This window comes from Aethalodelphis obliquidens, unplaced genomic scaffold, assembly GCF_003676395.1.
Source record: "Aethalodelphis obliquidens isolate GAN/ISIS:26980383/991018 unplaced genomic scaffold, ASM367639v1 scaffold18, whole genome shotgun sequence".
Taxonomy (NCBI): domain Eukaryota; kingdom Metazoa; phylum Chordata; class Mammalia; order Artiodactyla; family Delphinidae; genus Aethalodelphis; species Aethalodelphis obliquidens.
Window position 1 is genome coordinate 17,002,877 of NW_020837962.1, and position 23,787 is coordinate 17,026,663.

General features: G+C 42.3%; 1 protein-coding gene across 2 annotated transcripts in view; it reads left to right on the forward strand.

The window, feature by feature from the left end:
• KIZ (kizuna centrosomal protein) overlaps positions 1-23,787 on the forward strand; it is a 113,750-nt gene that overhangs the window by 43,638 nt on the left and 46,325 nt on the right. For both annotated transcript variants that reach the window (XM_027118098.1, XM_027118097.1), the window contains exon 6: positions 219-534. In XM_027118098.1, coding sequence (XP_026973899.1) covers positions 219-534 — 316 coding nt within the window. The remainder of the gene's footprint in view (positions 1-218; positions 535-23,787) is intronic.

The window sequence follows — 23,787 nt, forward strand, 5'->3', positions numbered from 1 at the left end:
TGTACATGGAAATATTTTTGCGAGCAAATTCTCTGATTTTTAAACCCACTGTGATATTTTAAAAATATTTTTCATGGGTCTTAAAATACTGTAGTTCGCTGTGGATTGTTTATACACGTCTCTAACAGATGAGCAGCTCTGCTCTGGGAGGTAGGATGTCTCACCCCTGCTACCGCCTGAAGTCAGTGATCAGTAATCTGTTCATGTCCCCGTTACAGATCATCCTCCTCGCCGGGACCCAGAGGCACAGGAGCCCTGCAGAAAAATGTGGGAAGAGCAGGAGGAGGAGAGTGAGAGCAGCAGCAGTGACCTCACAGTTTCTGTAAGTGAAGAGGATCTGATTTTAAGGAGTCCAGAACCACAGCCAAATCCGGGTGACACGGTGGAGGAAGAAGATGGAATAGAGGCCTTAAATTTAATTCACTCCAAGCAAGAAAGAGATGCCCCATCCACTGAAAAACATAATTATATTTTGCAAACCCTGAGCTCTCCAGATTCAAAAAAGGAATCCTCCACTAACTCGCCAACAAGAGAGTAAGCCATTCAATTTTTTTCATTGTTCTGTTTTTAGTTATAGACATTTTTAGAGACCATTCCACTGGGAGTATATTATTGAACACTCAGCCATGAATGTATAAGTTCCTTAAGTCTCATAAATAGTCTTTTAGATAAGGACTAATTTCTTTTCTTCTTTTCTTTTTTTTTTATGAAATAGCTTTAAAAGCCTGAATATCATTGAAATCATGGTGATTGGCAGTTTATAATTATATCTAAAGAATCCCTGGTTAATTCATAAGTCATTCCCCCCACCCCCTACCCACCATCCTTTTGGAAAATCAGTCATTTTGGAGTTGTAATAACACAGGTGACAAACACTTAAACTTCCTAGGAATTCAGCTTTTGAGACTAAGAACTTTGTATCTAATTAATTTGCTTAATCCTTCTATCCCTTGCCAGAGTGTCATTTTCGTCATACAATTAAATATGCATTAATAAGTTTTTGTAATTATATATCTAAGGCAGCTTTCATTTTCTGAATGTAAAAGTGAGGACGTTGGAGTCTTTAAGGGTAAATAGGAACATCGGTGTTATATATTTTGAACACTTATAATATCCAAGTCATAAAAGCTCATATATGATTTTTTTACTGTTGATCGGAGATAGTGGAATTGTAGAAAACATGGAAACCGTTGAGAACCAATTCTGCAATAAAAGTAGCACAAATAGCATCAAATCTCTTAGGGATACAAGGAACTTAAGTACACAATCCGAGGTAGAGCTCGCTGTTTAAAATGAGGATACCAAGGCCAGGGGCATAGGAGTGGCACATAGGCCATGGGGGCAGACCCTCCACACAGCCTCGCCGACCCCACCCCACCCCCAGAATGTTGTTACACTATGATACCATCTGTCTCTCTCTTTCCAACAGTCCCAGCAACAGTGAAAAGCCAGGTGGGTGTTCTTGTATGCATAGGTTCATGTTCTCTTTAAAGCACCATTGAACCTTTTAATATATTGCCTCTTACCACTCATTACCTACTTACGGTGAAAAGTTTAATTTATAGTCTGATTGCCCCCAAACTAATGTTCAAGACATACTTATTAAGAGCATCCACGTACAAAGTATTTGCGCTGTGGATGGAAGAACCAACGTGGTTCTTGTGCTTGGGAGACTGGCTTTATTGCAGAGGCAAGCCAGATGGGTTTTTCCAGTAATAATACTTCTCCCTCATCGAGGAAATACGGGTATTACATACTATTAATACATCATTAGAAACTTTATTACTAAAAAGAGAATGTTTCTATTTTAGGTTTGTATTTGCAGGCTTCTTTTTATAGTTCATTGGACAAGTTCATTGGACAAGTTAGTATTTTGGTAGGCTAACTGGAGGACTAGTGTACTTACCCAGGACTCAGTCCTTTTCTGAGATGAAAAAAGTTGAGTGTGTATAGAATTAAGAACCTTCTATGTCCTATTCTCCTATGAGAATGACTGTTTCCTGTGACCCTAAAACCAAGCTCCTTGAAATGTTGGGATATAGTTTTCCAAAAGTTGTTGGAAAATAGGGGCATTTGGGGAATTTTTGAAAGTTTGTTTTAATAGAATGCCCCCGGAATGAAAGGTCAGTCAGCAGTGGTGGTTTTCTGTGTCCGTGTTACCAAATTTGAGTCTGTTGACTTCCTGTGGTGAAAGTCCTCCCCAGGCATAGATCGATGCTGGTTTTAAATGGTGCTGGCTAGCTTGCCGACTCCCCACTGCTCTTGAGGGGCCTGCATTCTCTTCTTTCCTCTCTAGCATTTGCTCTTCTTCTTTGCTCAGAGGGTTGATTATTAACCTGAGCCTGTGACTTCATACTTACAGAGTACCGCTCTGACCTCAGAGGTTCTCAGTTTACTTTAGGATCTGTTGAGGGCCTGGAGAGAAATTACTAGAAGGGATTTTAGTTAACAGAGGTGAAGAGGTGGAACAAAGGAAGACACACAGAAGGATTTGAACAGGAAACTGGAACCTCTGATTTGATGAGAGTGATGATGATGACTTCAGACACACCTGGGAGATACTGCAGTCTGGTTCCAGGACACAATAAAACGAGTCTCATGAGAAGGCAAGTCACACGAATATTTTGGTTCCCCAGTGCGTCCATGTTGTGGCATGTTTCAGAACTTCATTTATTTTTATGGCTGAATCATAGTCCAATGTATGGATAAACCACATTTTATTTATCCACTCATCTGTTGATGGACACTGGGGTTGCTTCCACCTTTAAAAGCCAAGTGACTTTGAGAAGCTTCATGGCCTGCTCCCATGGCTACCTCCAGATGCTGAGCATGTGATTCATGTACGTGAGCTGACCCTCCATTGCAAGCTGCAATTAACTCTTCTCAGAAGAACACTTACTACAATGAAGCTGCCCAAAAGAAATGTTGAAAAGGAGGCCCTTGAATCTTTTATTTTCTTAAGGAGTGAGTAGTTTGCTACAAATGTCGGTACAAAGCCCCATGACTTAAAACACCAGACATTTATTATTTGTCATGTGACAGGTGGTTGGCCCGGTGTCAGTTGGGGCCACAGGGATAACTTGGCCACTTGTCCCTCATCTGGGAGATTAGTCCAGCCTCAGTCACCTGGTAGAGGTAGCAGAGTTCCCAAGACAGCAAGAGGGCAAGGCCAGTGCACAGATGCTTCTTAAGTGTCTGCTTGCATCATGTTTGCTAATGTCCCATTGGCTAAAAACATTCACAGGGCCCAGCACAGTGTCAGAAGGTAGATAAAGACAGCCCATCTCTTGATGAGGAGTGGCAGAGTTGCGTTGCAAAGGATGTGTATCCAGGGATGAGAAGTTTATCGTCATTTTTTGTAACCCACCACTGTACTTTAGGACAAATTCAAATAAAGATAAGCTTGATGTGAGTCCAAAGGGTCAGGAAAGGTTTTATACAGGTGTTGATGCAGCATCTTAAAGGATGTGTAGGTTTGAATAAGGAGGAGGGAAAGGGGTGGATTAGGTCTGAAGGAAGAGTGCAACTAGGAACGCAGGTACAGAGAACACAAGGGGGAAGGGGGCAGGCAGAGGGTGTGGCTGAAGGCTTATCCATGAGGGGTTGTCAGAGTGGAGGTTTGAAATGTCTCCTGGCACATGGTTGAGAAAGGCCTTGAGTATCCAGTTAATGTATTTAGAGTTATCTCTATGTTTTGCAGAATTGTTGAAGGCTATTTTGAGAGAAGGGGGTAGTATGGTGAATCACTTGATTTAAGAGAATTAATCTGATGTTAGTTTCATCAGGATGACTTACCCATGAGGTAGCCAGAATTCTGAGATGGCCCCCGAAATTCCTGCCCCTGGTGTACACCTGTATGATCCCCTCGCCTTGAGTGTGGGCAGGACAGTGAGGGTGGTGGAGCTGCCTGCCGTGATTAGGATGTCATATGACAGAGATGAAGAATTTTGCAGATAATCAAAAGGACTTATCCAGATTGGACCTGATGTAAGTGGATCAGGCTTTAAAAAGAACGGGCTCAGAGATTCAAAGCAGCTGAGATATTACCTGCCATCTTGTGGAGGCCACATGGCAAGAAGTGGTGTGCAGCATCTGGGAGCTGAGGACCTCAGTCCTTCCGTCATAAGGAACTGAACTCTGCCAGATACCAGTGAACCCGGAAGAGGACCCTGAGTCTTAGATGAGATTGCATCCCAGCCGACACCTTGATTTCAGCCTCGTGACACTGAGTGGAGACCCCACTAACCCATACCCAGACCCCAGACCCCTGGGAACTGTGAGATAAATTTGTGTTACATGCTAAATTTGTGGTAATTTGTTATGTAGCAAAAGGAAAGTAATACAGTTGAACTGGAATCAAGGATTATAACTTTGCAAGGATTGTATGGGTAGAAGTCGCTACACATAACAGGCTGAATCAGATGTGTTCAGGGTCCAGTGTGGGAGCACATGATGACAGGGGATCGGAGTGAGCAGCCCAGCAGCCAGAATAACCTGTGCTTTCCCTTCCCTGTACCCTCACCATCTGAGCAGGTGCCTTTTCACACAGGGCCCCATGCAGGTGAGCAGGGATGGAAGGGGGTAGACAGGTAGGGACCTAGAAAAGTGGGTGTGCACATCTGTATTAACCAACAAGCTGTTTCTCACGCAAACATTATTTCTCTGGTTCTTTCTCTAGTGAATGTAGCAATGTATTGAGAGTTTTTTGTTTTGCTCTGTTTTGTTTACAAATGCGTAATGTCATAGATCCACCTTTGCAATGTCATCCAAAGTAGTTTTACTGTCTAAAAATTCCCTTTGCTCCATCTACTCATCTCTCTTTCCTCCCCATCACCCAAACCTCTGGTAACCACTGATTTTTTTATTGTCTCTGTAGTTTACCTTTTCCAAATGTCATGTACTTGGAGTTAGACAGCATGTGGCCTTTTCAGATCGACTTCTTTCACTAAGCAGTATGCATTTTAGATTCCGTCCTGTCTTTTCATGGCCTGATAGCTCATTTCTTTTCAGTGCTGAATAATATTCCATTATCTGGATATACCACAGTTTATCCATTCACCTACTGAAGAACATCTCTGTGGCTGCCACGTTTGGGCAATTATGAATAAAGCTGCTGTGGACATCCATGTGGAGGTTTTTGTGTAGACATAGGGTTTCAACTCATTTGGGTAAATATACCGAGGAGCGCAATTGCTGGAGTGTATGGTAGACTATGTTTAGCTTTGTAAGAAACCCCCAAATTGTCTTCCACAGAAGCTGTACCATTTTTATTCTCATGAACAATGAATGAGAGTTCTTGTTGCTGTACATCCTTGTCAGCATTTGGTGTTGTCGGTTTTCTCGATTTTAGCCATCCTAATAGGTATGTGATGATATCTCGTTGTTTTCATTTGCAATTCCCTGATGACATATGATGTTGAGCATCTTTTCATGTACTTATTTACCATTCATATATCTTCTTTGGTGAGATGTCTGTTCGCATCTTTTGCCTATTTTTTAATTGGGTTCTTATTTTTATTATTGAGGGTTTTTTTTTAAAATAAATTTATTTATTTTTATTTTTGGCTGCGTTGGGTCTTTGTTGCTGCACACGGGCTTTTCTCTAGTTGCAGCGAGCAGGGGCTACTCTTTGTTGCGGTGCATGGACTTCTCATTGGGTGGCTTCCCTTGTTGCAGAGCACAGGCTCCAGGCACGTGGGCTTCAGTAGTTGTGGCACTCGGGCTCAGTAGTTGTGGCTCACGGGCTCTAGAGTGCAGGCTCAGTAGTTGTGGTACACGGGCTTAGTTGCTCCGTGGCATGTGGGATCTTCCCAGACCAAGACTCGAACCCGTGTCCCCTGCATTGGCAGGTGGATTCTTAACCCCTGCGCCACCAGGGAAGTCCTTATTGTTGAGTTTTAAGAGCTCTTTGTATATTTCAGATACAGGTCCTTTATCAGAGAGATAATGTGATTTTCAAATATTTTCTCCCAGTCTGCAGCTTGTCTTTCCATTTTCTTGACAGTGTCTTTTTCAGAACAGAAGATTTTGTTTTTGCTTTATTTCTTTTTTTAAGCCACTCTAGGGGTGGCCGGCACCAGCAGCAAGTTCCACCACTGCTGCTGGTATGAGCTACTCAAGGCACCAACCAGCCATCTTGAGAGCCCCAGAAGTTTTCATTTTAATAAAGTCCAGTTTATCAGTTTTGTCCTTGCATTGTGTATTTGGTATTGTATCTAAAAATCATCACCAAATCCAAGGTCACCTAGATTTCCTCTTATGTTATCTTCTAGAAATATTATAGTTTGGCATTTTACATTTAGATCTGTGATCATTTTGGTTAATTTTTGTGAAAGATATAAGGTCAGTGTCTAGATTTATTTTTTTTCATGTGGATATCTTTTTGTTCCAGTACCATCTGTTGAAAAGACTGTCCTTTCTCCATTGAATTGTCTTTGCTCCTTCATAAAAGACCAGTTGACTATATTTGTGTGCATCTATTTCTGGGCTCTGTATTCTGCTCCATTATCTATTTGTCTGTTTCTTCACCAATACCATACTGTCTTGATTATGGCTGCTTTATAGTAAATCTTGAAGCTGTGAAATGTCAGGTCTCTGACTTCATTTTTCTTCAGTGCTGCATTGGCTGCTCTGAGTCTTTTCACCTTCCCTATAAATTTTAGAATCTATTTGTCACTGTCGCACCAAAAAAAATAACTTGCTGGAATTTTGACTGAAGTTGTATTGAATCCATAGATCAAGTTGGGAAGTGCTGACGTCTTAACAGTGTTGAGTATTCCTATGCATGAAATTGGAATATCTCTCCATTTATTTAGATGTTGATTTCTTTCATCAGTTTTGCAGTTTTCTTCTTGCAGTTCTTGTACATATATTGTTAGACTTATTCTTAAGTACTTCTTTTTTTGGTGCTAATGTAAATGGTATTTTGTTTTTAATTTTAAATCCCAATTATTCATTGCTGCTGTATAGGAAAGGAATTGACTTTTGTATATTAACCTTATATCCTGCAACATTGCTATAATCATTGATTAGTTCCAGGGTTTTGGAGTTTTTTGGTTGATTCTCTGGCATTTTCCACATAGACAAGCATGCCATCTTTGATTAAAGACAGTTTTATTTCTCTTTTAATCGATGTCTTGTATTTCCTTTTTCTGTCTTATTGTATTAGTTAGGACTTCTAGTACAGTGTTGAGTAGTAGTGGTGAGAAGGGACATTCTTGCCTTGTTCTTGATGTTATAGGGAAAGAATCTTGTTCTTCCCCATTAAGCATAATGTTAGCTGTAGGTTTTTTGTAGATGTTCTTTATCAAGTTGAGGAAGTTCCCTTCTGTTCCAGGTCTGAGAGTTTTTTATCATGAATGAATGTTGACTTTTTCTTATGCTTTTTCTATACCTAATGATAATGATCATCTGATTTTTCTTCTTTGGCCTGTTGTGATGGATTTCATTCATTAATTTTCAAATGTTGAATCAGCCTTCCATGCCTGGGATAAAATTCATTTGGTCATGGTGTATAATTTTTTTATACATTGATGGAGTCAGCTTGCAAATATTTTGTTAAGGATTTTTGCATCTATGTTCATGAGAGATACTGATCTGTAGTTTTCCTTTCTTCTGATGTCTTTGTTTTGGGTATAAAGGTAATGCTAGCTTTATAAAATGAGTTAGGAAGTATTCCCTCTGCTTCTGTCCTCTGAAAGAGATTGTAGAGAATTGGCAGTATAATTTCTTCTTGAAATATTCAGTAGAATTCACCAGTGAACCCAACTGGACCTGGTGCTTTGTTTTGGAAGATTATTATTGATTCAGTTTCCTTAACATACATGGTTCTACTCATATTACCTACATCTGTTTGTGTGAGATTTGATAGATTGTATCCTTCAAGAAATTGGTCCATTTCATCTAAGTTAAGAAATTTGTGAACGTAGAGTTCTTATTACTCCTTTATTATCCTTTTAATGTCCATGGGATCAATAATGATAGTCTCTTATTTCTAATATCTGTGTCTTCTCTCTTTTTTTCTTGGTTAGCCTGGTGTTATAGACTGAATTTGTTTGTGTCCCCAAAATTTATATGTTGAAGCCCCAGTTCCCAAGTGACTATATTTATAGATAAGATCTGTGAAGAGGCGATAAAAAGTTAAATGAAGTCATAAGGGTGAGGCCCTAATCCTGTAGAGGTGGTGCCCTTGTAAGAAGAGGAAGAGACACCAGAGCTCTTCCTTCTGTGCTATGTGAGGACACAGAAGGGGGCCAATCTGCAAGTCTCACCAGGGACCAAATCAGTCAGCACCTTGACCTTGGACTTCCCTGCCTCCAGAATTATGAAAAATAAATTCCTGTTGTTTAACACAGTTTGTGGTATTTTGTTATGGCAGCCTGAGCAGACAAATACATCTGACTAGAGGTTTATCCATTTTGGTTTGTTGTTTTGTTTCTTTTTTAAATAACCAGCTTTTTGCTTTGTTGATTTTCTTTTTTGTTCTCTTGTTTTCAATTTCATTGGTTTCTGCTCTAAATTTTATTATTTCTCCTGCTTGCTTTGGATTTAACTTGCTCTTTTTTCTTGTTTCCTAGGGTAGAAGCTTTGATTATTTATTTTAGATCTTCTAAAACATGCATTTAATGTTATAAATTTCCCTGTAAGCACTGTTTTCACTGCATCTCATAAATTTTGATAAATTGTATTTTCATTTTCGTTCAATTCAAAATATTTTAAAATTTCTGTTAAGGCTTCTTCTTGACCAGTGTGTTATCTAGAAGTGTGTTGTTTAATCTCCAAATATTTTTAGATTTCCTGTTATCTTTCTGTTATTGATCTTATTGTGATCTGAGAGGATACTTTCTATGACTTTTGTTCTTTTAACTTTGTTGAGGTGTGTTTTATGGCCCAGAATGTGGTTTATCTTGGCAAATGTTCCATGTGAGCTTGAGAATAATGTGTATTTTGCTGTTGTTGGATGAAGTGTCCTATATATGTCAGTTAGATCAAGTTGATTAATGGTGCTCTCCAGTTCAGCTGTATCCTTGCTGACTGTTTACCTGCTAGATACATCAGTTACTGGTATAGGTGAGTTGAAGTATTCAATTGTAAGAGTGGATTTATCTTTTTCTTCTTGCAGTTCTACCAGTTTTTGCTTATGTATTTTGATGCTCTGTTGTTGCATACATACACATTAAGGATTTCTATGATATTCCTAGGTGTGCTGTTTTGGGTGTTTATCCTGCTTGGTGTTCTCTGAACTTCCCCGATCTGTGGTTTGGAAAATTCTCAGCCATTATTTCTTCAGATATTCCTTCTGCTCCTTTCTCTCTTTTTTCTTCTAGTATTCCCATTACTTTTGTAAGTTTTGTAAGAGATTTCCAAACTGTCTACCAAAGTGGCTGTAGCATTTTGCATTCTTACCAGCAATGAATGGGAGTTCTTGTCGCTCCACATCCTCACCACCATTTGGTGTTATCAGTGTTCTGGATTTGGGCCATTCTTAGCATTGTGCAGTGGTATTTCATTGTTTTATGTATGTATGTATGTATGTCTGGCTGTGCTATGTGGCTTGTGGGATCTTAGTTCCCCGACCAGGGATCGAACCCATGCCTCCTGCAGTGGAAGCATGGAGTCTTAACCACCAGACCACCAGGGATTTCCCCTCATTGTTGTTTTAATTTGCATTTCCCTGATGACATAGGATGTGGAACATCGTTACATATGCTTATTGACTGTACGTACATCTTCTTTGGTGAGATCTCTCTTAAGGTCTTTGGCCCAGTTTTAGTTGAGCTGTTATTTTTCTTATTGTTGAATTTTAAGAGTTCTTTATATATTTTGGATAACAGTCCTTTATCAAACGTGTCTTTTGCAAATATTTTCTCCCAGTATGTGGGTTGTCTTCTCATTCTCTTGGCGTTATCTTCTGTAGAGTATGAGTTTTTCCTTTTAATCAAGTCCAGCTTATCAATTAATTCTTTCACGGATCCATGCCTTTCGTGTTGTATCTAAAAAGTCATCGCCATATCCAAAGTCATTTAGGTTTTCTCTTATGTTATCTTTTAGGAGTTTCATAGTTTTGTGTTTTACGTTTAGAACTGTGAACCGTTTTGAGTAAATTTTTGTGAAGGGTATAATGTCTGTGTTTGGATTCTTTTTTTTTTTTTGCATGTGGATGTCCACTTGTTACAGCATGTTGATGAAAAGTTAACTTTTGTGGGGGTGGTTATCTTTCATTTGAAGATTTTTTTTAATTGAGATATAATTGACATATAACTTTATATTAGTCTCAGGTGTACAACATAATGATTTGATATTGGTATACATTGCAAAATGATCATCACAGTAAGGCTAGTAACATCCAACACCACACAGTTAAAATTTTTTTTATTGTGAAAATTTTAAGGATTTACTCTCTTAACAGCCTTCAAATATATACTACAATATTATTAACTATAGTCACCATGCTCTATGTTACATCCCCAGAACTTATTTTATAACTGGAAGTTTGTACACTGTACTGCCTTCACCCATTTGGCCTCCTCCCACCCTTTGCCCACCTCTGGCAACCACCAAACCACCAATCTGTTTTCTGTACCTATTAATTGAGTTTTTTTTAGATTCTACATATAAGTGAGATCATACAGCATTTGTCTTTCCCTGACTGATTTATTTCACTTAGCATAATGCCCTCAAAGTCCATCCATGTTGTCACAAATTGCAGGATTTCCTTCTTTTTTATGGCTGAATAATATTCCATTGTAAATATATAGCACAATTTCTTTATCCACTCATCCATCACTGGACACTTAGGTTGCTTCCATATCTTGACTATTGCAAATGATGCTTCAGTGAACCTGGGGGTGTGTATATCTCTTCAAGTTAGTGTTTTCATTTCCTTCAGATAAATACCCAGAACTGGAATTGCTGGCTCATATGGTAGTTCTATTTTTAATTTTTTGAGGAACCTCCATACTGTTTTCCATAGTGGCTGCACCAATTTACATTCCCACCAACAGTGCACAAGCGTTCCCTTTTCTCTCCCTTTTCTCCTTGCCAACACTTGTTATTTCTTTTCTTTTCTTTTTTTTTTTTTTTTTTTTGTGGTATGCGGGCCTCTCACTGTTGTGGCCTCTCCCGTTGCGGAGCACAGGCTCCAGACGTGCAGGCTCAGTGGCCATGGGTCACGGGCCCAGCCACTCCGCGGCATGTGGAATCTTCCCAGACCGGGGCACGAACCCGTGTCCCCTGCATCAGCAGGTGGACTCTCAACCACTGCGCCACCAGGGAAGCCCTTCTTTTCTTTTTGATGATAGCAGTTTTAACGTGTAAGATGATATCTCATTGTGGTTTTTATTGCATTTCCCTGATGATCAGTGATGTTGAGAACTTTTTCTTGTACTTGTTGGCTATTTGTATATCTTCTTTGGAAGGATGTCTATTCAGATCCTCTGCCCATTTTTAATCAGATTGTTTGGGTTTTTTGCTGTTAAGTTGTATGAGTTCTTTATATATTTTGGATATTGACCCCTTATCAGACATGATATGCACATATTTTCTCCCATTCAGTAGGTTGCCTTTGTATTTTGTTGCTGACTTCCTTTGCTGTGTAGGATTTTTTTAGTTTGATATCGTCCCACTTGTCTATTTTTGCTTTTGTTGCCTGTGCTTTTGGTGTCATATCCAAGATATCTTTGCTAAGACCAGTATCAGGTAGCTTTTCTCCTGTGTTTTCTTCTAGGAGTTCTGTAGCTTCAGATCTTACATTTAAATCTTTAATCCATTTTGAGTTGATTTTTGTATGGTGTAATATAAGGGTCCAACTTTGTTCTTTTGCATGTAGCTATCCAGTTTTCCAACACCATTTGTGGAAGAGGTTGTCTTTTCCCCACAGTGTATTTTCTCCATCGTGACACTCTTGTCGAAGATCATTTGGCTGTATGTGCATGGCTTTATTCTGTTCCATTTGTCTATGTCTGTATTTATGCCAGTACCATGCTGTTTTGATTACTGTAGCTTTGTAATATGTTATAAAACAAGAAAATGAGTCCTCCTGCTTTGTTCTTTTTTCTCAGTATTATTTTGGCTATTCAGAGTCCTTTGTGATTCCAAATGAATTTTAGGATTGTTTGCTATTTTTCTGTAAAAAATGCCACTGGGAGGTTGAGGGATTGCATTGAATCTGTAGATCATGTTGGGAAGTATATACATTTTAACAGCATTAAGTCTTCAAACCCATGAACACAAGTTGTCTTTCCATTTATTTGTGTTTAATTTCTTTCAGCAGTGTTTTGTAGTTTTCAATGTGCAACTTGCCTCCTTGGTTAAGTTTATTTTTAAGTATTTTGTTCTTGTTTTTTTTTTTTTTTAAACAACGTAACAGGAGTAACAGTTTTTAAAAAAATATTTATTTATTTATTTGACTGCGTTGGGTCTTAGTTGTGACATGCGGGATCTTTAGTTGCGACATGCAGGATCTAGTTCTCTGACCAGGGATCGAACCCGGGGCCCCCTGCATTGGGAGCACAGAGTCTTAACTGCTGGACCACAAGGGAAGTCCCTATTTTGTTCTTTTATGCTATTATAAATGGGATTATTTTCTTAATTTCCCCTTTAGATTGTTCATTGTATAGAAATGCAACTGATTTTTTGTGTGTTGACTTTGTATCCTGCAACTCTACTGAATCATCATACTATAAATGTGTTTTAAAGCCATGGGCCCTGAGAGGACCGTTAGGAAGTAAGCATACATAGGAAAGCAGCCCAAGGCCTGACTCCACAGTCAAGGTCAGGAAGATCAGAAGGAACCAGAAAAGGAGTCTGGGAGGAGTCTGAGGTGAAGAGTGAGGAGAACTGAGGGCCAGGCTTGTGCTATAGATGCCAAGTAGAGTGTTTTAAGTGGGGTTTAGAGAGATTAAATAACCTTCCTAGGGCACACAGCTGGCTGGAGGTGCAGGTGACGTCCAGCCTGGAGGGCACATGCCAGAATTCATGCTCCTAATTTCTGCGCTCTGCCATGCAAATCACAACCATGACGGTGGTGGTGTTCCCTTCAGTAGCACCAACTCTGTGCCAGATACTGTTGTGAGAGCTTTATTTGTAATAACCCATTTATTCCTATCACCATCGTCATTTTATAGAGGCGGAAACTGAGAAACAGAGAGGTTGTTCAGAGTCACAAAGTGGCTCAGTGTGCTTTGAACTCAGCCGTCTGGGTCCAGAGTCTGCATTCTTAACTGTCTGCCAGTTATTCTCTCCACTGCCTACGTAACTGGAGTGTCATCAAGGGTAATATTTCATAAGGTTGAATAAGGAAGCTCAAGAAACAAATAGATTCTTTAATTAGAAAAAGAAAAGAAAACCAAGCAGCGGCAGTTTGACCTTTGGCTCTGTGCATATTGATTTTTGTGCCTTCCAGCCTCAAATAAGCTGATGAAGTGCTATGTACCTTTCTTCCAGCTTGAACAAAGTACTTGCCGAGTTGCTTTGTTCTTTCTCCCCCTGGAGCATGCCTGAAAGCTAAATCTAATACTGCCTTTTAAGTTAAGTCAAATGAAAGCCTTGGTTTCCCAAGGTCCTAAAAATGCAATCACATAGATTGAATCTCATCCAGTGATTTTAATTTAGCCCCTCTCAGAAATTAAATATAGGAAGGAAATTCTTGCATCTGAGAAAGACTTGCTGGTGGAAATCATGTTGCCTGGAGTAATAGGTTACAACCAAATTCTTTGGAATTTACCCAGCGTTCACTTTTAGAGGAGCTGGAAGCACACTGATAAATGCAGTGTTCCTTCTGATGTGATGGCACCTTCAGATAGCTGTTCTCAGTTGTTTTTTTCTTCACTGTCGCTTGTTTTTCCTGGACATGACCTCTGCCCCTCAGTACACGTGCTCCCCTGAGCTTTTTCTTGCCACTCCACATATTCTGCCTTTTGTTCTCAAAGTAAGGCTGTGCAATACACTTCTGGAAAAAATAACCCCGCGCCAGGGTGGGGGTGGGGTGCACAGTGCATCCCCTTCACGTTCAACCTGGCACTTCATTCTCCAGTCTTGCCTGTGCCTCTCCTGTTAGCTCATCTGTTTTGATCTGAAAAATCTGAGACTTCTCTTATGTTTGTTTCGGTTTAAATTTTTAAAGTCCATAACCAGGTTTTCAAGAGGGCAGTAATCCTGAGACGTGATTGTCAGCAGAGTAGGCAGTAATTACAGCCATTATCACCTGGTGTGTATACAGATGTTAAAAGAACTCTCCATTGGCCAGCCTCAGCCTGGTGTCCCACCTTTGCCAGCCATCTCATCACAGGCTGCTGGCCTCAGTCAGAAGAGGTGACCTGGAGCGAAGGCAGTGTGGGGAATGCTGAGAAGCACTTGCAAAGGTTACAAAAGAGCTGCTTTCACCAGCAAGACAGGTCTGCTGATGAAAATTTCCTCCATTTTTGTTTGCTTACTTATTCCAGTTCTTAAATGCTTATATGTATATTCAGGTTTTCATGTATTTTGAGTCAGTTTTGAAAATCTATAGTGTACTAGAAAGAGATCCATTTTCTAAGTTTTCAAATTTGTGGGCATATTTTATATTTTAGAATTTCTACTGTGTCAATAATTATGTCCCCTTTTTTCTTTGCTCTTTTTTGGAATGACTTATATATATATAAAATATATGAGTTTCAGGAAGAAACCTAAAGAGGATTTACATTTGCTCCCGGCAGCGTCTCGGGCAGAAGCAGTCCTGGGTTACTTTCATCCAGGTCTGAGGATTGAGGTGGGTTGAAGCCAGGCTTTGGTCCCTCTGAGGGCCAGACTGTATCTGTTTCACCCTTATCTGTAGGAAGTAGCCCTATGAGTTTCCAGTTCCAAGTGTGGATGATTTATTAGGGTTCCCCTTCCTTGGTGGACCTGGACTTGAGTTTTTATTCTCTTGCTTTCTGAGGTCATCCAAAGCTCCACTCAGCTTCTCACACTTATTAGCTACCTTTTCAGAAATTGGCACATGCCCTTCAAAGAAAAGGTGCCCCCAAATGTTAGGCTCATCTCTCTGAATTTCCTTTTTCTCTAGATTTTGATCCTGTAGTTTTTTCCTACTTTATCTCTCTAATGTTATCAAAGACATATTTATATATATATATTTGGTCTTAATGCAAGGATTAGCTTGCATTACCAACAAGAAGCTGAACTCCTTATCTTAGGTACTTTTTAAGATAAGTGTTATTACTGAAAGATAGCATGCATGCAGAAAAGTGAACAAATCTTGAATATGCTGCTCGACTATGACAGGTGAATACGTGGTCACCCCGCCCAGGCAAGAAACAGCATGAGCACCCAAGCCTCCCCCTCCCTTCCCCACCATGTCCCCTGCTCCCGTCTCCCTCACAGTTACTTCTGCTCGGCCGCTGCTTCCTTTCTGAAGACCAAGGAAACCAGATCTCATTTGGCCGCTTTCACTTTTAATTATGAAACGCATAGTTTTGGCCGCGTCATTTCTAATTTGGTTTGCCCTTTACCTTTTAAATCTGTTCCTGGAACGGCTTTCTCCCCTTGCATGTCATCTTTCTTCCCTTGTGACGAGCCCTCTCGAGTCTGTTAACAATTTGTCCCTTCAGATTGTACACAATACTTTCTTGTTTTCCTGTGTGTGATTTCTAGAAAGCCTTCCAAACTGATGACCATGTGCTGACACGTAGAATATGCTATTTCAGGATGTGGTTGTGTTTTATACACATTTATGAACAATTATCCAGAATATGAACCTGTTGCCTTATTTTATTTCTCGTATCAGGCTAGCCCTGCCCCTGATTTCCTTTCTTGATCTAGAAACGATCACAAGAAACAAATCAGGAATTGTTTGGTTTGGAATGTTCTCTTGATCTCTCCTTGCTCTAGACATATTGTGAAATTGCAGGAACAATGGCAGAGCCATGACCTATTGTGACTGATCTTGGATCTCCTTTTGGCCGGTATCACCATTGACTAATCGAACTTGACTTCTCAGTTCTCATTTATCACCTTCATCAGATTCACTTTTTCGGCACAAGCACCGGGTACAGTGGCTGGCATATGTTGGCATCTGATAATTAATTAGTTCATGGTGATCTGATGTGATGGTTCCGGAAGTCAGGATTCAGGGATGTCCATGAGGTGAGACAGGAATGGCCAACCTTTTTTTTAAGTTAGAAATGAACTTGGCTTCTGTCTCTCCCACTTCTGACTCTTTTGGCAGTTTGGTAGATTTAATTTCTAGCATCGAAAAATCAGAATTCTGACAAAATGGGTGTTTTATTTTAGTTGGTCCTTTTCATTGAGAAATGGTGGGTATCATGCCGTGTAAGCATAGCTTGTGCTTCACATCAGCATGTAAGGTCCCCAGTGAGGCCCCAGAACTCAGAGTTCACCCGGGAAATAATCATCCAAATGCGTGTGATAAGTTTTCCTTAAAAATGGGATACCTTCCAGAAACAAGGTAATCAGAGCTGAAAATGTATCATAAAGGAAAACCCTAGTCTGAGCAGCTGTGGGGGACTCTCTGAAGCCAGGATGTGTGAGCAGCGGGAACGAGGTCTGCCTGCAGCAGGAAGGGAATGCCAGAGGCAGAACTGGGTAGTTGTGTGTTCATCGCCGCTCTGGGGAGAGAAGCGCTGAGTCCAGGGCTGGACAGCTCTGAAGATGTCTGGGGTGGGACAGTGGTGTTTTCCACACTCCACCTTGACCTACCTGAAATCTTTAATATCTCTTTAGGGATAGGCTTGGGTTGTTCTATAACCTTAATATGGTAATATTTGTAACAGTGCTAAGAACCTCTGTCATCTTTGAGTGGGGAGGGGGGCAGCTGCCTGTTTCATGGCCCCAGAGCTCCCTCTCCTGTTGCTCTCCCAGCATGTCGACAAGGTGGCCTCTTACTCCCCTCCTCACTCCAAGTGGAAAGATGCTTTTTGCTGCCCTGATAGTCCCCGTTCAGCTCCATTCAGAGCTCACTTCCAGAGTTTGTCCTCAGGGCAGACAGGTCCGCACCCACTGCAGTCCCCTCTGCTCACCCTGAAGTGGACCTGGGGACCCCCTTCCAGGTGGGCTGCCCAACTTGGAGGTTCGCGTGCTTGGGCCCAGCAGTGGGGCCTCTACCTCCACGGCTCTGACCGCACCATGTGGCCATGCCCTGCACAGTCCCTGGGGCCAGGGCAGCACCCACTGGCTCTACCCAGGCCCACACTTCACTGTGAGCCCTGTCCAAGTTGGGTGGATGACGATGGGGAGGGGTCCTCAGAGCAAAACTGGGATCTGTTTTCGGTCATCGGGTGGCAAACATCAACACTTCCCTCCTCTCTGTTTTGTTGCCGTTTTATTCCTCCTCTTTGGTTCCTCATGGCTCAGCTTCCCTGTTCTTAATCACCTTAACTGATATTTCCCACCTTTGAAGAACAGTCTTTGAGCCATTGATGATAGGCTTCTGGAAAAACCAAATTCATTTTAAGGTGGGATTAGAGAAGGCACATTGGAGCTTGAGACCTGAGTGGGAGGCTTCCCTTCAGGGGAGCTTTGCGGGGAGGGGGTGCAGGTAGGCCAAGCAGATAAGACAACCGAAAACCCAAAGGGAAGCAAAAAGTGAGCCCTTGATATGTTTTCTTGTACTTTTACAGTTGATCTCACCATTTTCAGTCTCTGCTGGGCCACTTACCTTAACCTCCAGGAGAGCCGTGAGGAGTCCTGAACCCCCATCTTCTACGGCTTCCAACTAATTCTAATTTTTTTCTCACTGCTCTCCCTCGTCAGGGTAATTTGTTTTAATTTGCTTGTCATTTTGATGGACTGAATGTGTGTCTGAATCTGCTGCTTAAAGCAATGCTAGTTTTCTCCACGGCAGTGATGCTCAGACATATTCCACTGGCATTACCCTGCAGTGAGTAAAGTGGTCTTTTCCAAGTTTGTAGAAAATGAATCTTTGTAATTTTGAGAACTTTCTCAAAATCATTTCCCTAAAACTTTGGTACCTGCTATAGCTTGCCTACTGGGAGATAACAAAATGAGCGAGAGTGCCAAATGAATAAGGACGAAAAATATGGAAGCAGCTGATTTTGTTAGCTTTGACAGATTGGCTTTTTATCATGGATATATGTTTGATTTTTATATTGTATATATATATTCATCGTCCGCTTGTAAAAGTTCTTCAGATTTGTGTGATGAAACAAAGTACATTAGTACACTCTGGTGTTTTGCAGAAAGTTCTGTTAACTCCAGGTGTTCTGCCACCTTAAACACTGAAAAGCACTACTTTCCAGCACCATCGAATCCCTAAACGAATTTTTTATGGTATTGAATCATGGCACTGATGGTCCTTACTGATCAGCTGAAATACAGATTACAAGGACATATGCTGTCCATGGTTGTTCGGAGCATTATTACATCTGTAATCACGAGCACACTTGGAATTGCTTTCCACTGTTTTGAAAAGTGCACTTACCTGGAATTAGGGATGTGCTTGTCTGACATCCCCTGAACCCCGACACTGACTAGAGAAGCCTTTTCACCTGGTTCCCAGCGTCTACCCAGGAGGGCCAGTTAACTTGGATTGTTTCCCTGCTTGCATCCTGCCTGCCTCTCCTCCACAGTTAATCCATTTGTTCATTCACAATGATGATTTGGTATTGTCCACTTTCTTGTTTCTTCTTTTTGTCTTTGGCATCGCTTAAGCAGCTTCTTGGGTGAGTGAGCATTGAATAATAAAGTGATTCAGCTTCTTCATGGTAATACAGTATTGCCTCTCTGAAGGGCCCGGCAGCAAGTGGGCACAGTCTTTTCCTGTAGTCCTGTGTTTGATTTCTACTGACTCCTACAGCAGAGGGCAAGCGTTAATAGCCAAGTGTTCAGTCTCTTTCCTGCAGGTCCCTCCCTGGGTGCTGCTGCTGCCATTTCAGTGGCATCATTGAAGTGGACGCAGAACACTGAGTCAGTGACTGCCCTGGACCCCACTCCCATTCATCAGACTTAATTGGCCTTGAAGGAGTCTCATATGTCCCTTCTAGGTGAGAAGCGATGTAAACACTAACTTATTTCAGGGTCTGAATGGTTCCTGAGCCTCAGCGACCCATCTACCACCCATCATGCCTTCTGGTCTCCCTCCAGCGGTGAAGCCACGCTGGCCCAGCCTGAGCCTCCTGGTCTCTTCTCCTACAGATGCACCCCTGCACACACGCACACACACACACACACACACACAGACACACGCGCACGCACGCGCACGTACACATTTGGAGACAGACATGTACCAGCACGGCGAAAGTCTGATGTTTGGTTTTAGGGTCCTCCATCAGTCATTAAGCCCTAGCAAAGATGGTTCTACCCTGACGGTAAAAGATACCCCTTTACCAAAAGCACTTTCTCGCGTTTAATTATAGAACCAATGATGACGTCTAATAAAAAAAAATTTTTTTTACTATGTTCATAGTATTTTTTAAACTTTTCCAAAATACATGGCCTGATTGTATTAAATTTTTGAAAGGCATCAGGTTGTCTGATAATGAGTCATTTACCCTGCATGTTCATTTTGGCAGCAGAAATTTAAAGCCCGGTCACTTTAGGTAACTGGCTCCATAAATCTGTTGTATGCACCTCAGATTGGAGAGTGCAGCCAGCACCCTAATGACGACACCCCTCTGGTGACATGTCAGGGACTTAACAGAAACCCAAGGAGCAAATGTTTCCAGCCTTCATCCTCCCAGCAGGGTGGATTTTTATCAACCTGGATGTTACGTTTGGGGCACACAGAGATTCTTGGCTACTAAGAACTCGTTCTGGGTTCAGGCGGGTTCTTTCTTTTGAAGGCTGGAGGGGAGCACCAGTCAGAAAGGGGGCCTTCCAGCGCCTCATTAAGGAACTTAAAATCAGGTGGTCAGGGAGAGGGAGTAGTTCTGAGAATTGAAGTGGGGCAGAATAAGGAGATCTGTTTGGAGGCCAGCGAGGGGGAAAAGGCAGGGGTTTTGCTTGTGCAGCCTCTGCTGCTTTAAATAAAGAGCATGCTCGCAGGCCCGGGTGCCCCGCACGGCAAGCCCTCGATCCCAGCTGTCATCGCCCTCACACGGCCTCCAGGTGAAGAGAAGGAGCCCTTGTTTCCCGGGTGAAGAGAGGAGTCTTGTTCGTGACCCCTGGCCCGCGGCCGCCGCAGACCCCCGCCCCCGCCGCTGGCCTTTGTGCTGCCGCCCCCTCCTCCCCTCCCTCCGGCTTTGTGCTCCCTTCGAGTGCCCCCCCCCCGGAAGGGACCACCCAGGGGGTTGCACAATGGGGGCCGAGGTAGCCACCAAAACATAGGTTTCCTAAGACAGCCCATGAAAAGAAAAATACTGTTTAACTATGTACATGTTTGTCCTTTCTACAACCGTTTTGTGTGGCCAACAAAACCCCACGTCCAGACCCTGCCTCGGCCGCACCTACAGCTGTTCTGGCCACCGGGCGTCAGGCTTGGGATCCTTGCTCCCAGTTCCTGTTCCCAGGGTGCTAATTCTTCGTGCCGGTTACGTTGACGCGTTTGGATTGATGGTCAGGAAGTTTGATAGCAAAGCAAACAAATTACGCTGGCCTGATGAAACTGTTTATCAGTCGTCCTCAGAGTTGGTGGCTTGGCGTGGCTCCTGGGTGAAATGTGTCTGTAAGACTACCCAACAAAAGCTGGCAGCCCAGAATTCAGTTCTCAATAGCCATTTACACCTCGGTAAAAGGATTAGCGCTGGCCGATTGCTACCCTGTTTAAATCTTAATTTGCATCTTTATGGAGGTAGGGCTTTCTTCGGGCCTCTCTGCTTCTGGGCTGTGTTTGTGTACCTGTGGGTGGGGTGTCACTAGAGGTTTTCTCTTAATGGCAAAGGTGCTAAATTGCTTCAGGAGGACCAGTAAGCTACACAAATTGAATTAGCGGCTCGGGTTTTAACTGACAACAGTCGGCTTTGGTTCATTAGTTATATTTTGCAGCAGTTGTGGGCTTTGAGCATTAGGTACGTGAATGCATTCTGTTACTTCTGTTTAAGAACCTCATGGATCTTAGGAGAATTTTTAAATGTTCATTGTAATCAACAAGTTTCCGTGGGAATTAAATGCAGAAAACAAGGCCTGGGATCTGATAAAATGATAGTTTTTAAATCATCTTTTCTATCCAGACCATGTGTTCTTAGTGAAAAGATCAAAGCCACTTATGTTTCAAAAGGAAGGTAGGACTGAAGCCGTGAGTTTCCAGGCGGGGTTTCTGCGACCTCCAGAATCGGGTGCAGACAGTCCATCTGGGTTGTCCCCTTCCCACCCTCACGTGTGGGTTATTCCTCAGTGACAGGCTCACCATCCACAGCCACCTCTGCGAGTGATGCCTGTTTGTTGTTGCTTGTTCTGAAATACAGTTTCCTCCCTAAAACTTCGTTCTGGATGTAACCAACTCCTTTCTGATTCTTCAGTTTCGTTAAAAAGACAGTAAACGTAATTCATAAAACTTTTAACAAGTAACACTATAATATGTAAATTAGGTAAGCAAACTTGTCACTACCTGGAGTCGGGGAACACACCATGCTGACTACTGTCTCCTGGAGAAAAGGAAGCCCAGAAGTCAAGCTCGCATCACTGCAGCTGAAGCGCATCTGTGCCGAGTCCCCCAAAAACAGCACCCACGGGCATGTGTGAAAGTCATATGCTACAGTTAAGGAAAAGTTTATTTTCTGTTTGCTAAGAAGTCATTTTCAGCTTGTGATACTGAAAGAAAAAGCATAACACCTTTTCTCCCTTACTTTACACAAAAAATTCTACCTTAATTTGAGTGCTCACATTAGCCTGACATGGAATTGCTTTCTTGTAAATTATGTCCTAAATTCTGTGTGACTGAAAAATGAAGCTTTCTTAGAAAGTAATTACTTTAAATTTAGCCAAAACCTTAGAAAGTAATTACTTTATGGACTTCCCTGGTGGCGCAGTGGTTAAGAATCCGCCTGCCAATGCGGGGAACACAGGTTCGAGCCCTGGTCCAGGAAGATCCCACATACCGCAGAGCAACTAAGCCCGTGTGCCACAACTACTGAGCCTGCGCTCTAGAGCCCGCGAGCCACAACTACTGAGCCCGTGTGCCACAACTACTGAAGCCTGTGCACCCTAGAGCCCATGCTCCACAACAAGAGAAGCCACCGCAGTGAGAAACCCACGCACCACAACAAAGAGTAGCCCCCACTCCCCGCAACTAGAGAAAGCCTGCGTGCAGCAATGAAGACCCAACGCAGCCAAAAATAAATAAATATTTTTTTAAAAAAAAGTAATTACTTTAAATTTAGCCAAAAACTAATTTTATTTATTGTATACTTAACTATTATTGGATAAAATAAAATATTTTAAAGTGCTGTTTGTGTTTCTAGCAATTGCTTGTCATCCAGCAGGTTTGTCCACTTGCCGGACTTCACAGAAAACGACCGGATGGTAGGGCCCAGTGCCTTGGTGCCAGGCCACATATTCCCCCGGGGAGACTGGACATGGGCTGTCAGGCCATTGCCCTCCCAGCTGAAGTATTTTGGTAGGAATGCAAATAGAAGACATGAAACAAATTGGGGTCTTGAATTCTGAAATAGTATTTTCATAACACGTAGTCTTTAATCTTTAGCTCAGTACACTGTGTGAATTATTTAAGAGTTATTTTCAGCAAAGGATTGATGGATATTTTGCAAACTAAAGTCCATCCCATGGGGAGATAACTGCTAGAAATCTCAACACAGACCAACTCATCAAGGTTCGGAGTTAATCTGGCATCGGCCGTAGCTCCATGGGGACAGTGCTTGCAGCCATCTAATTGATCACTGTCTTGTTGATCACTCCTTGCGGAGCCCTGGAAGCCCCAGACTGGTGTGACACCAACATGTAAAAACAGGCTGTGACAACAGGCGTGTCATGAATTCCCTAATCTGTTTTTAAATCTTGGCCTGTCATTCAACACACAGTGTCTTTAAGTGTGTCTTCAGCATCCTGTGAAATCACAAGTCCAGTTGCTGTTCTCAACAGGCTTCTGGTCATGTTGAGAAGACTTGGCAGACAGGGCATAACTGGAGAGCAGTACAGAGTAGGATGCTGTCTGCGTTGTGCTAGAGGAATTCAGGGATGAGAAAGATCCCTGCGAAGAAGGCAGTCGGAGAAGCTCCCAGACAGATGTGGGGAGAGCTGGTCTAAGCAGACCTGATGTTTGGACCAATCAGACTAGGAAAGAACGAAGGCGTTTGGCGTGTGATGGAGCACTGGCCCCACCGTGGTGGTATCGGGTTGCGGGGGTGGGCGCGGATGCTGGCATCAGGGAGCATTGTCTGTAGGGGGTTTATAACAATAATCAAACCGCTGATCAGCTTTCTCTTTTCATCTTTCCTGAGAATGGCAGAGATAAAATGCTCATCCCTGGAGGGAGGCTGCCCCCACCCCTCCTTAGCACAGCAGCATTAACCAGTGTCTGCCGAGTTCCCTGCTGTACTTGGGTTTGGGAGGAGGTGCGGAAGCCACAGCCCTTGCTAGGGGTTTACCACCTGGTCGGGAAGTGTGTCTAGAAGCATCGTAAGCTGTAGACCCCAAGCCTGCAGAGGGCCCCTGTTTGTCAAGCACAGTATTTAACTTTCTTTTGAATAGTTGCCCCATTTTAAAATTTGGGAGATGGCATATAAAAATAAAACTAGTAATTGTGAATTTCCAGCTTCTCGAAAACTGGAAAGATGGAGCCTCACTGAGACACACATTCCTCAGTGGAAGCCTAGGGTGACTGGCCGTTTGAGGTTGGCATGTGCCCCAGCTTTTAGCATCTTCAGCCCACCAGCCATGGGT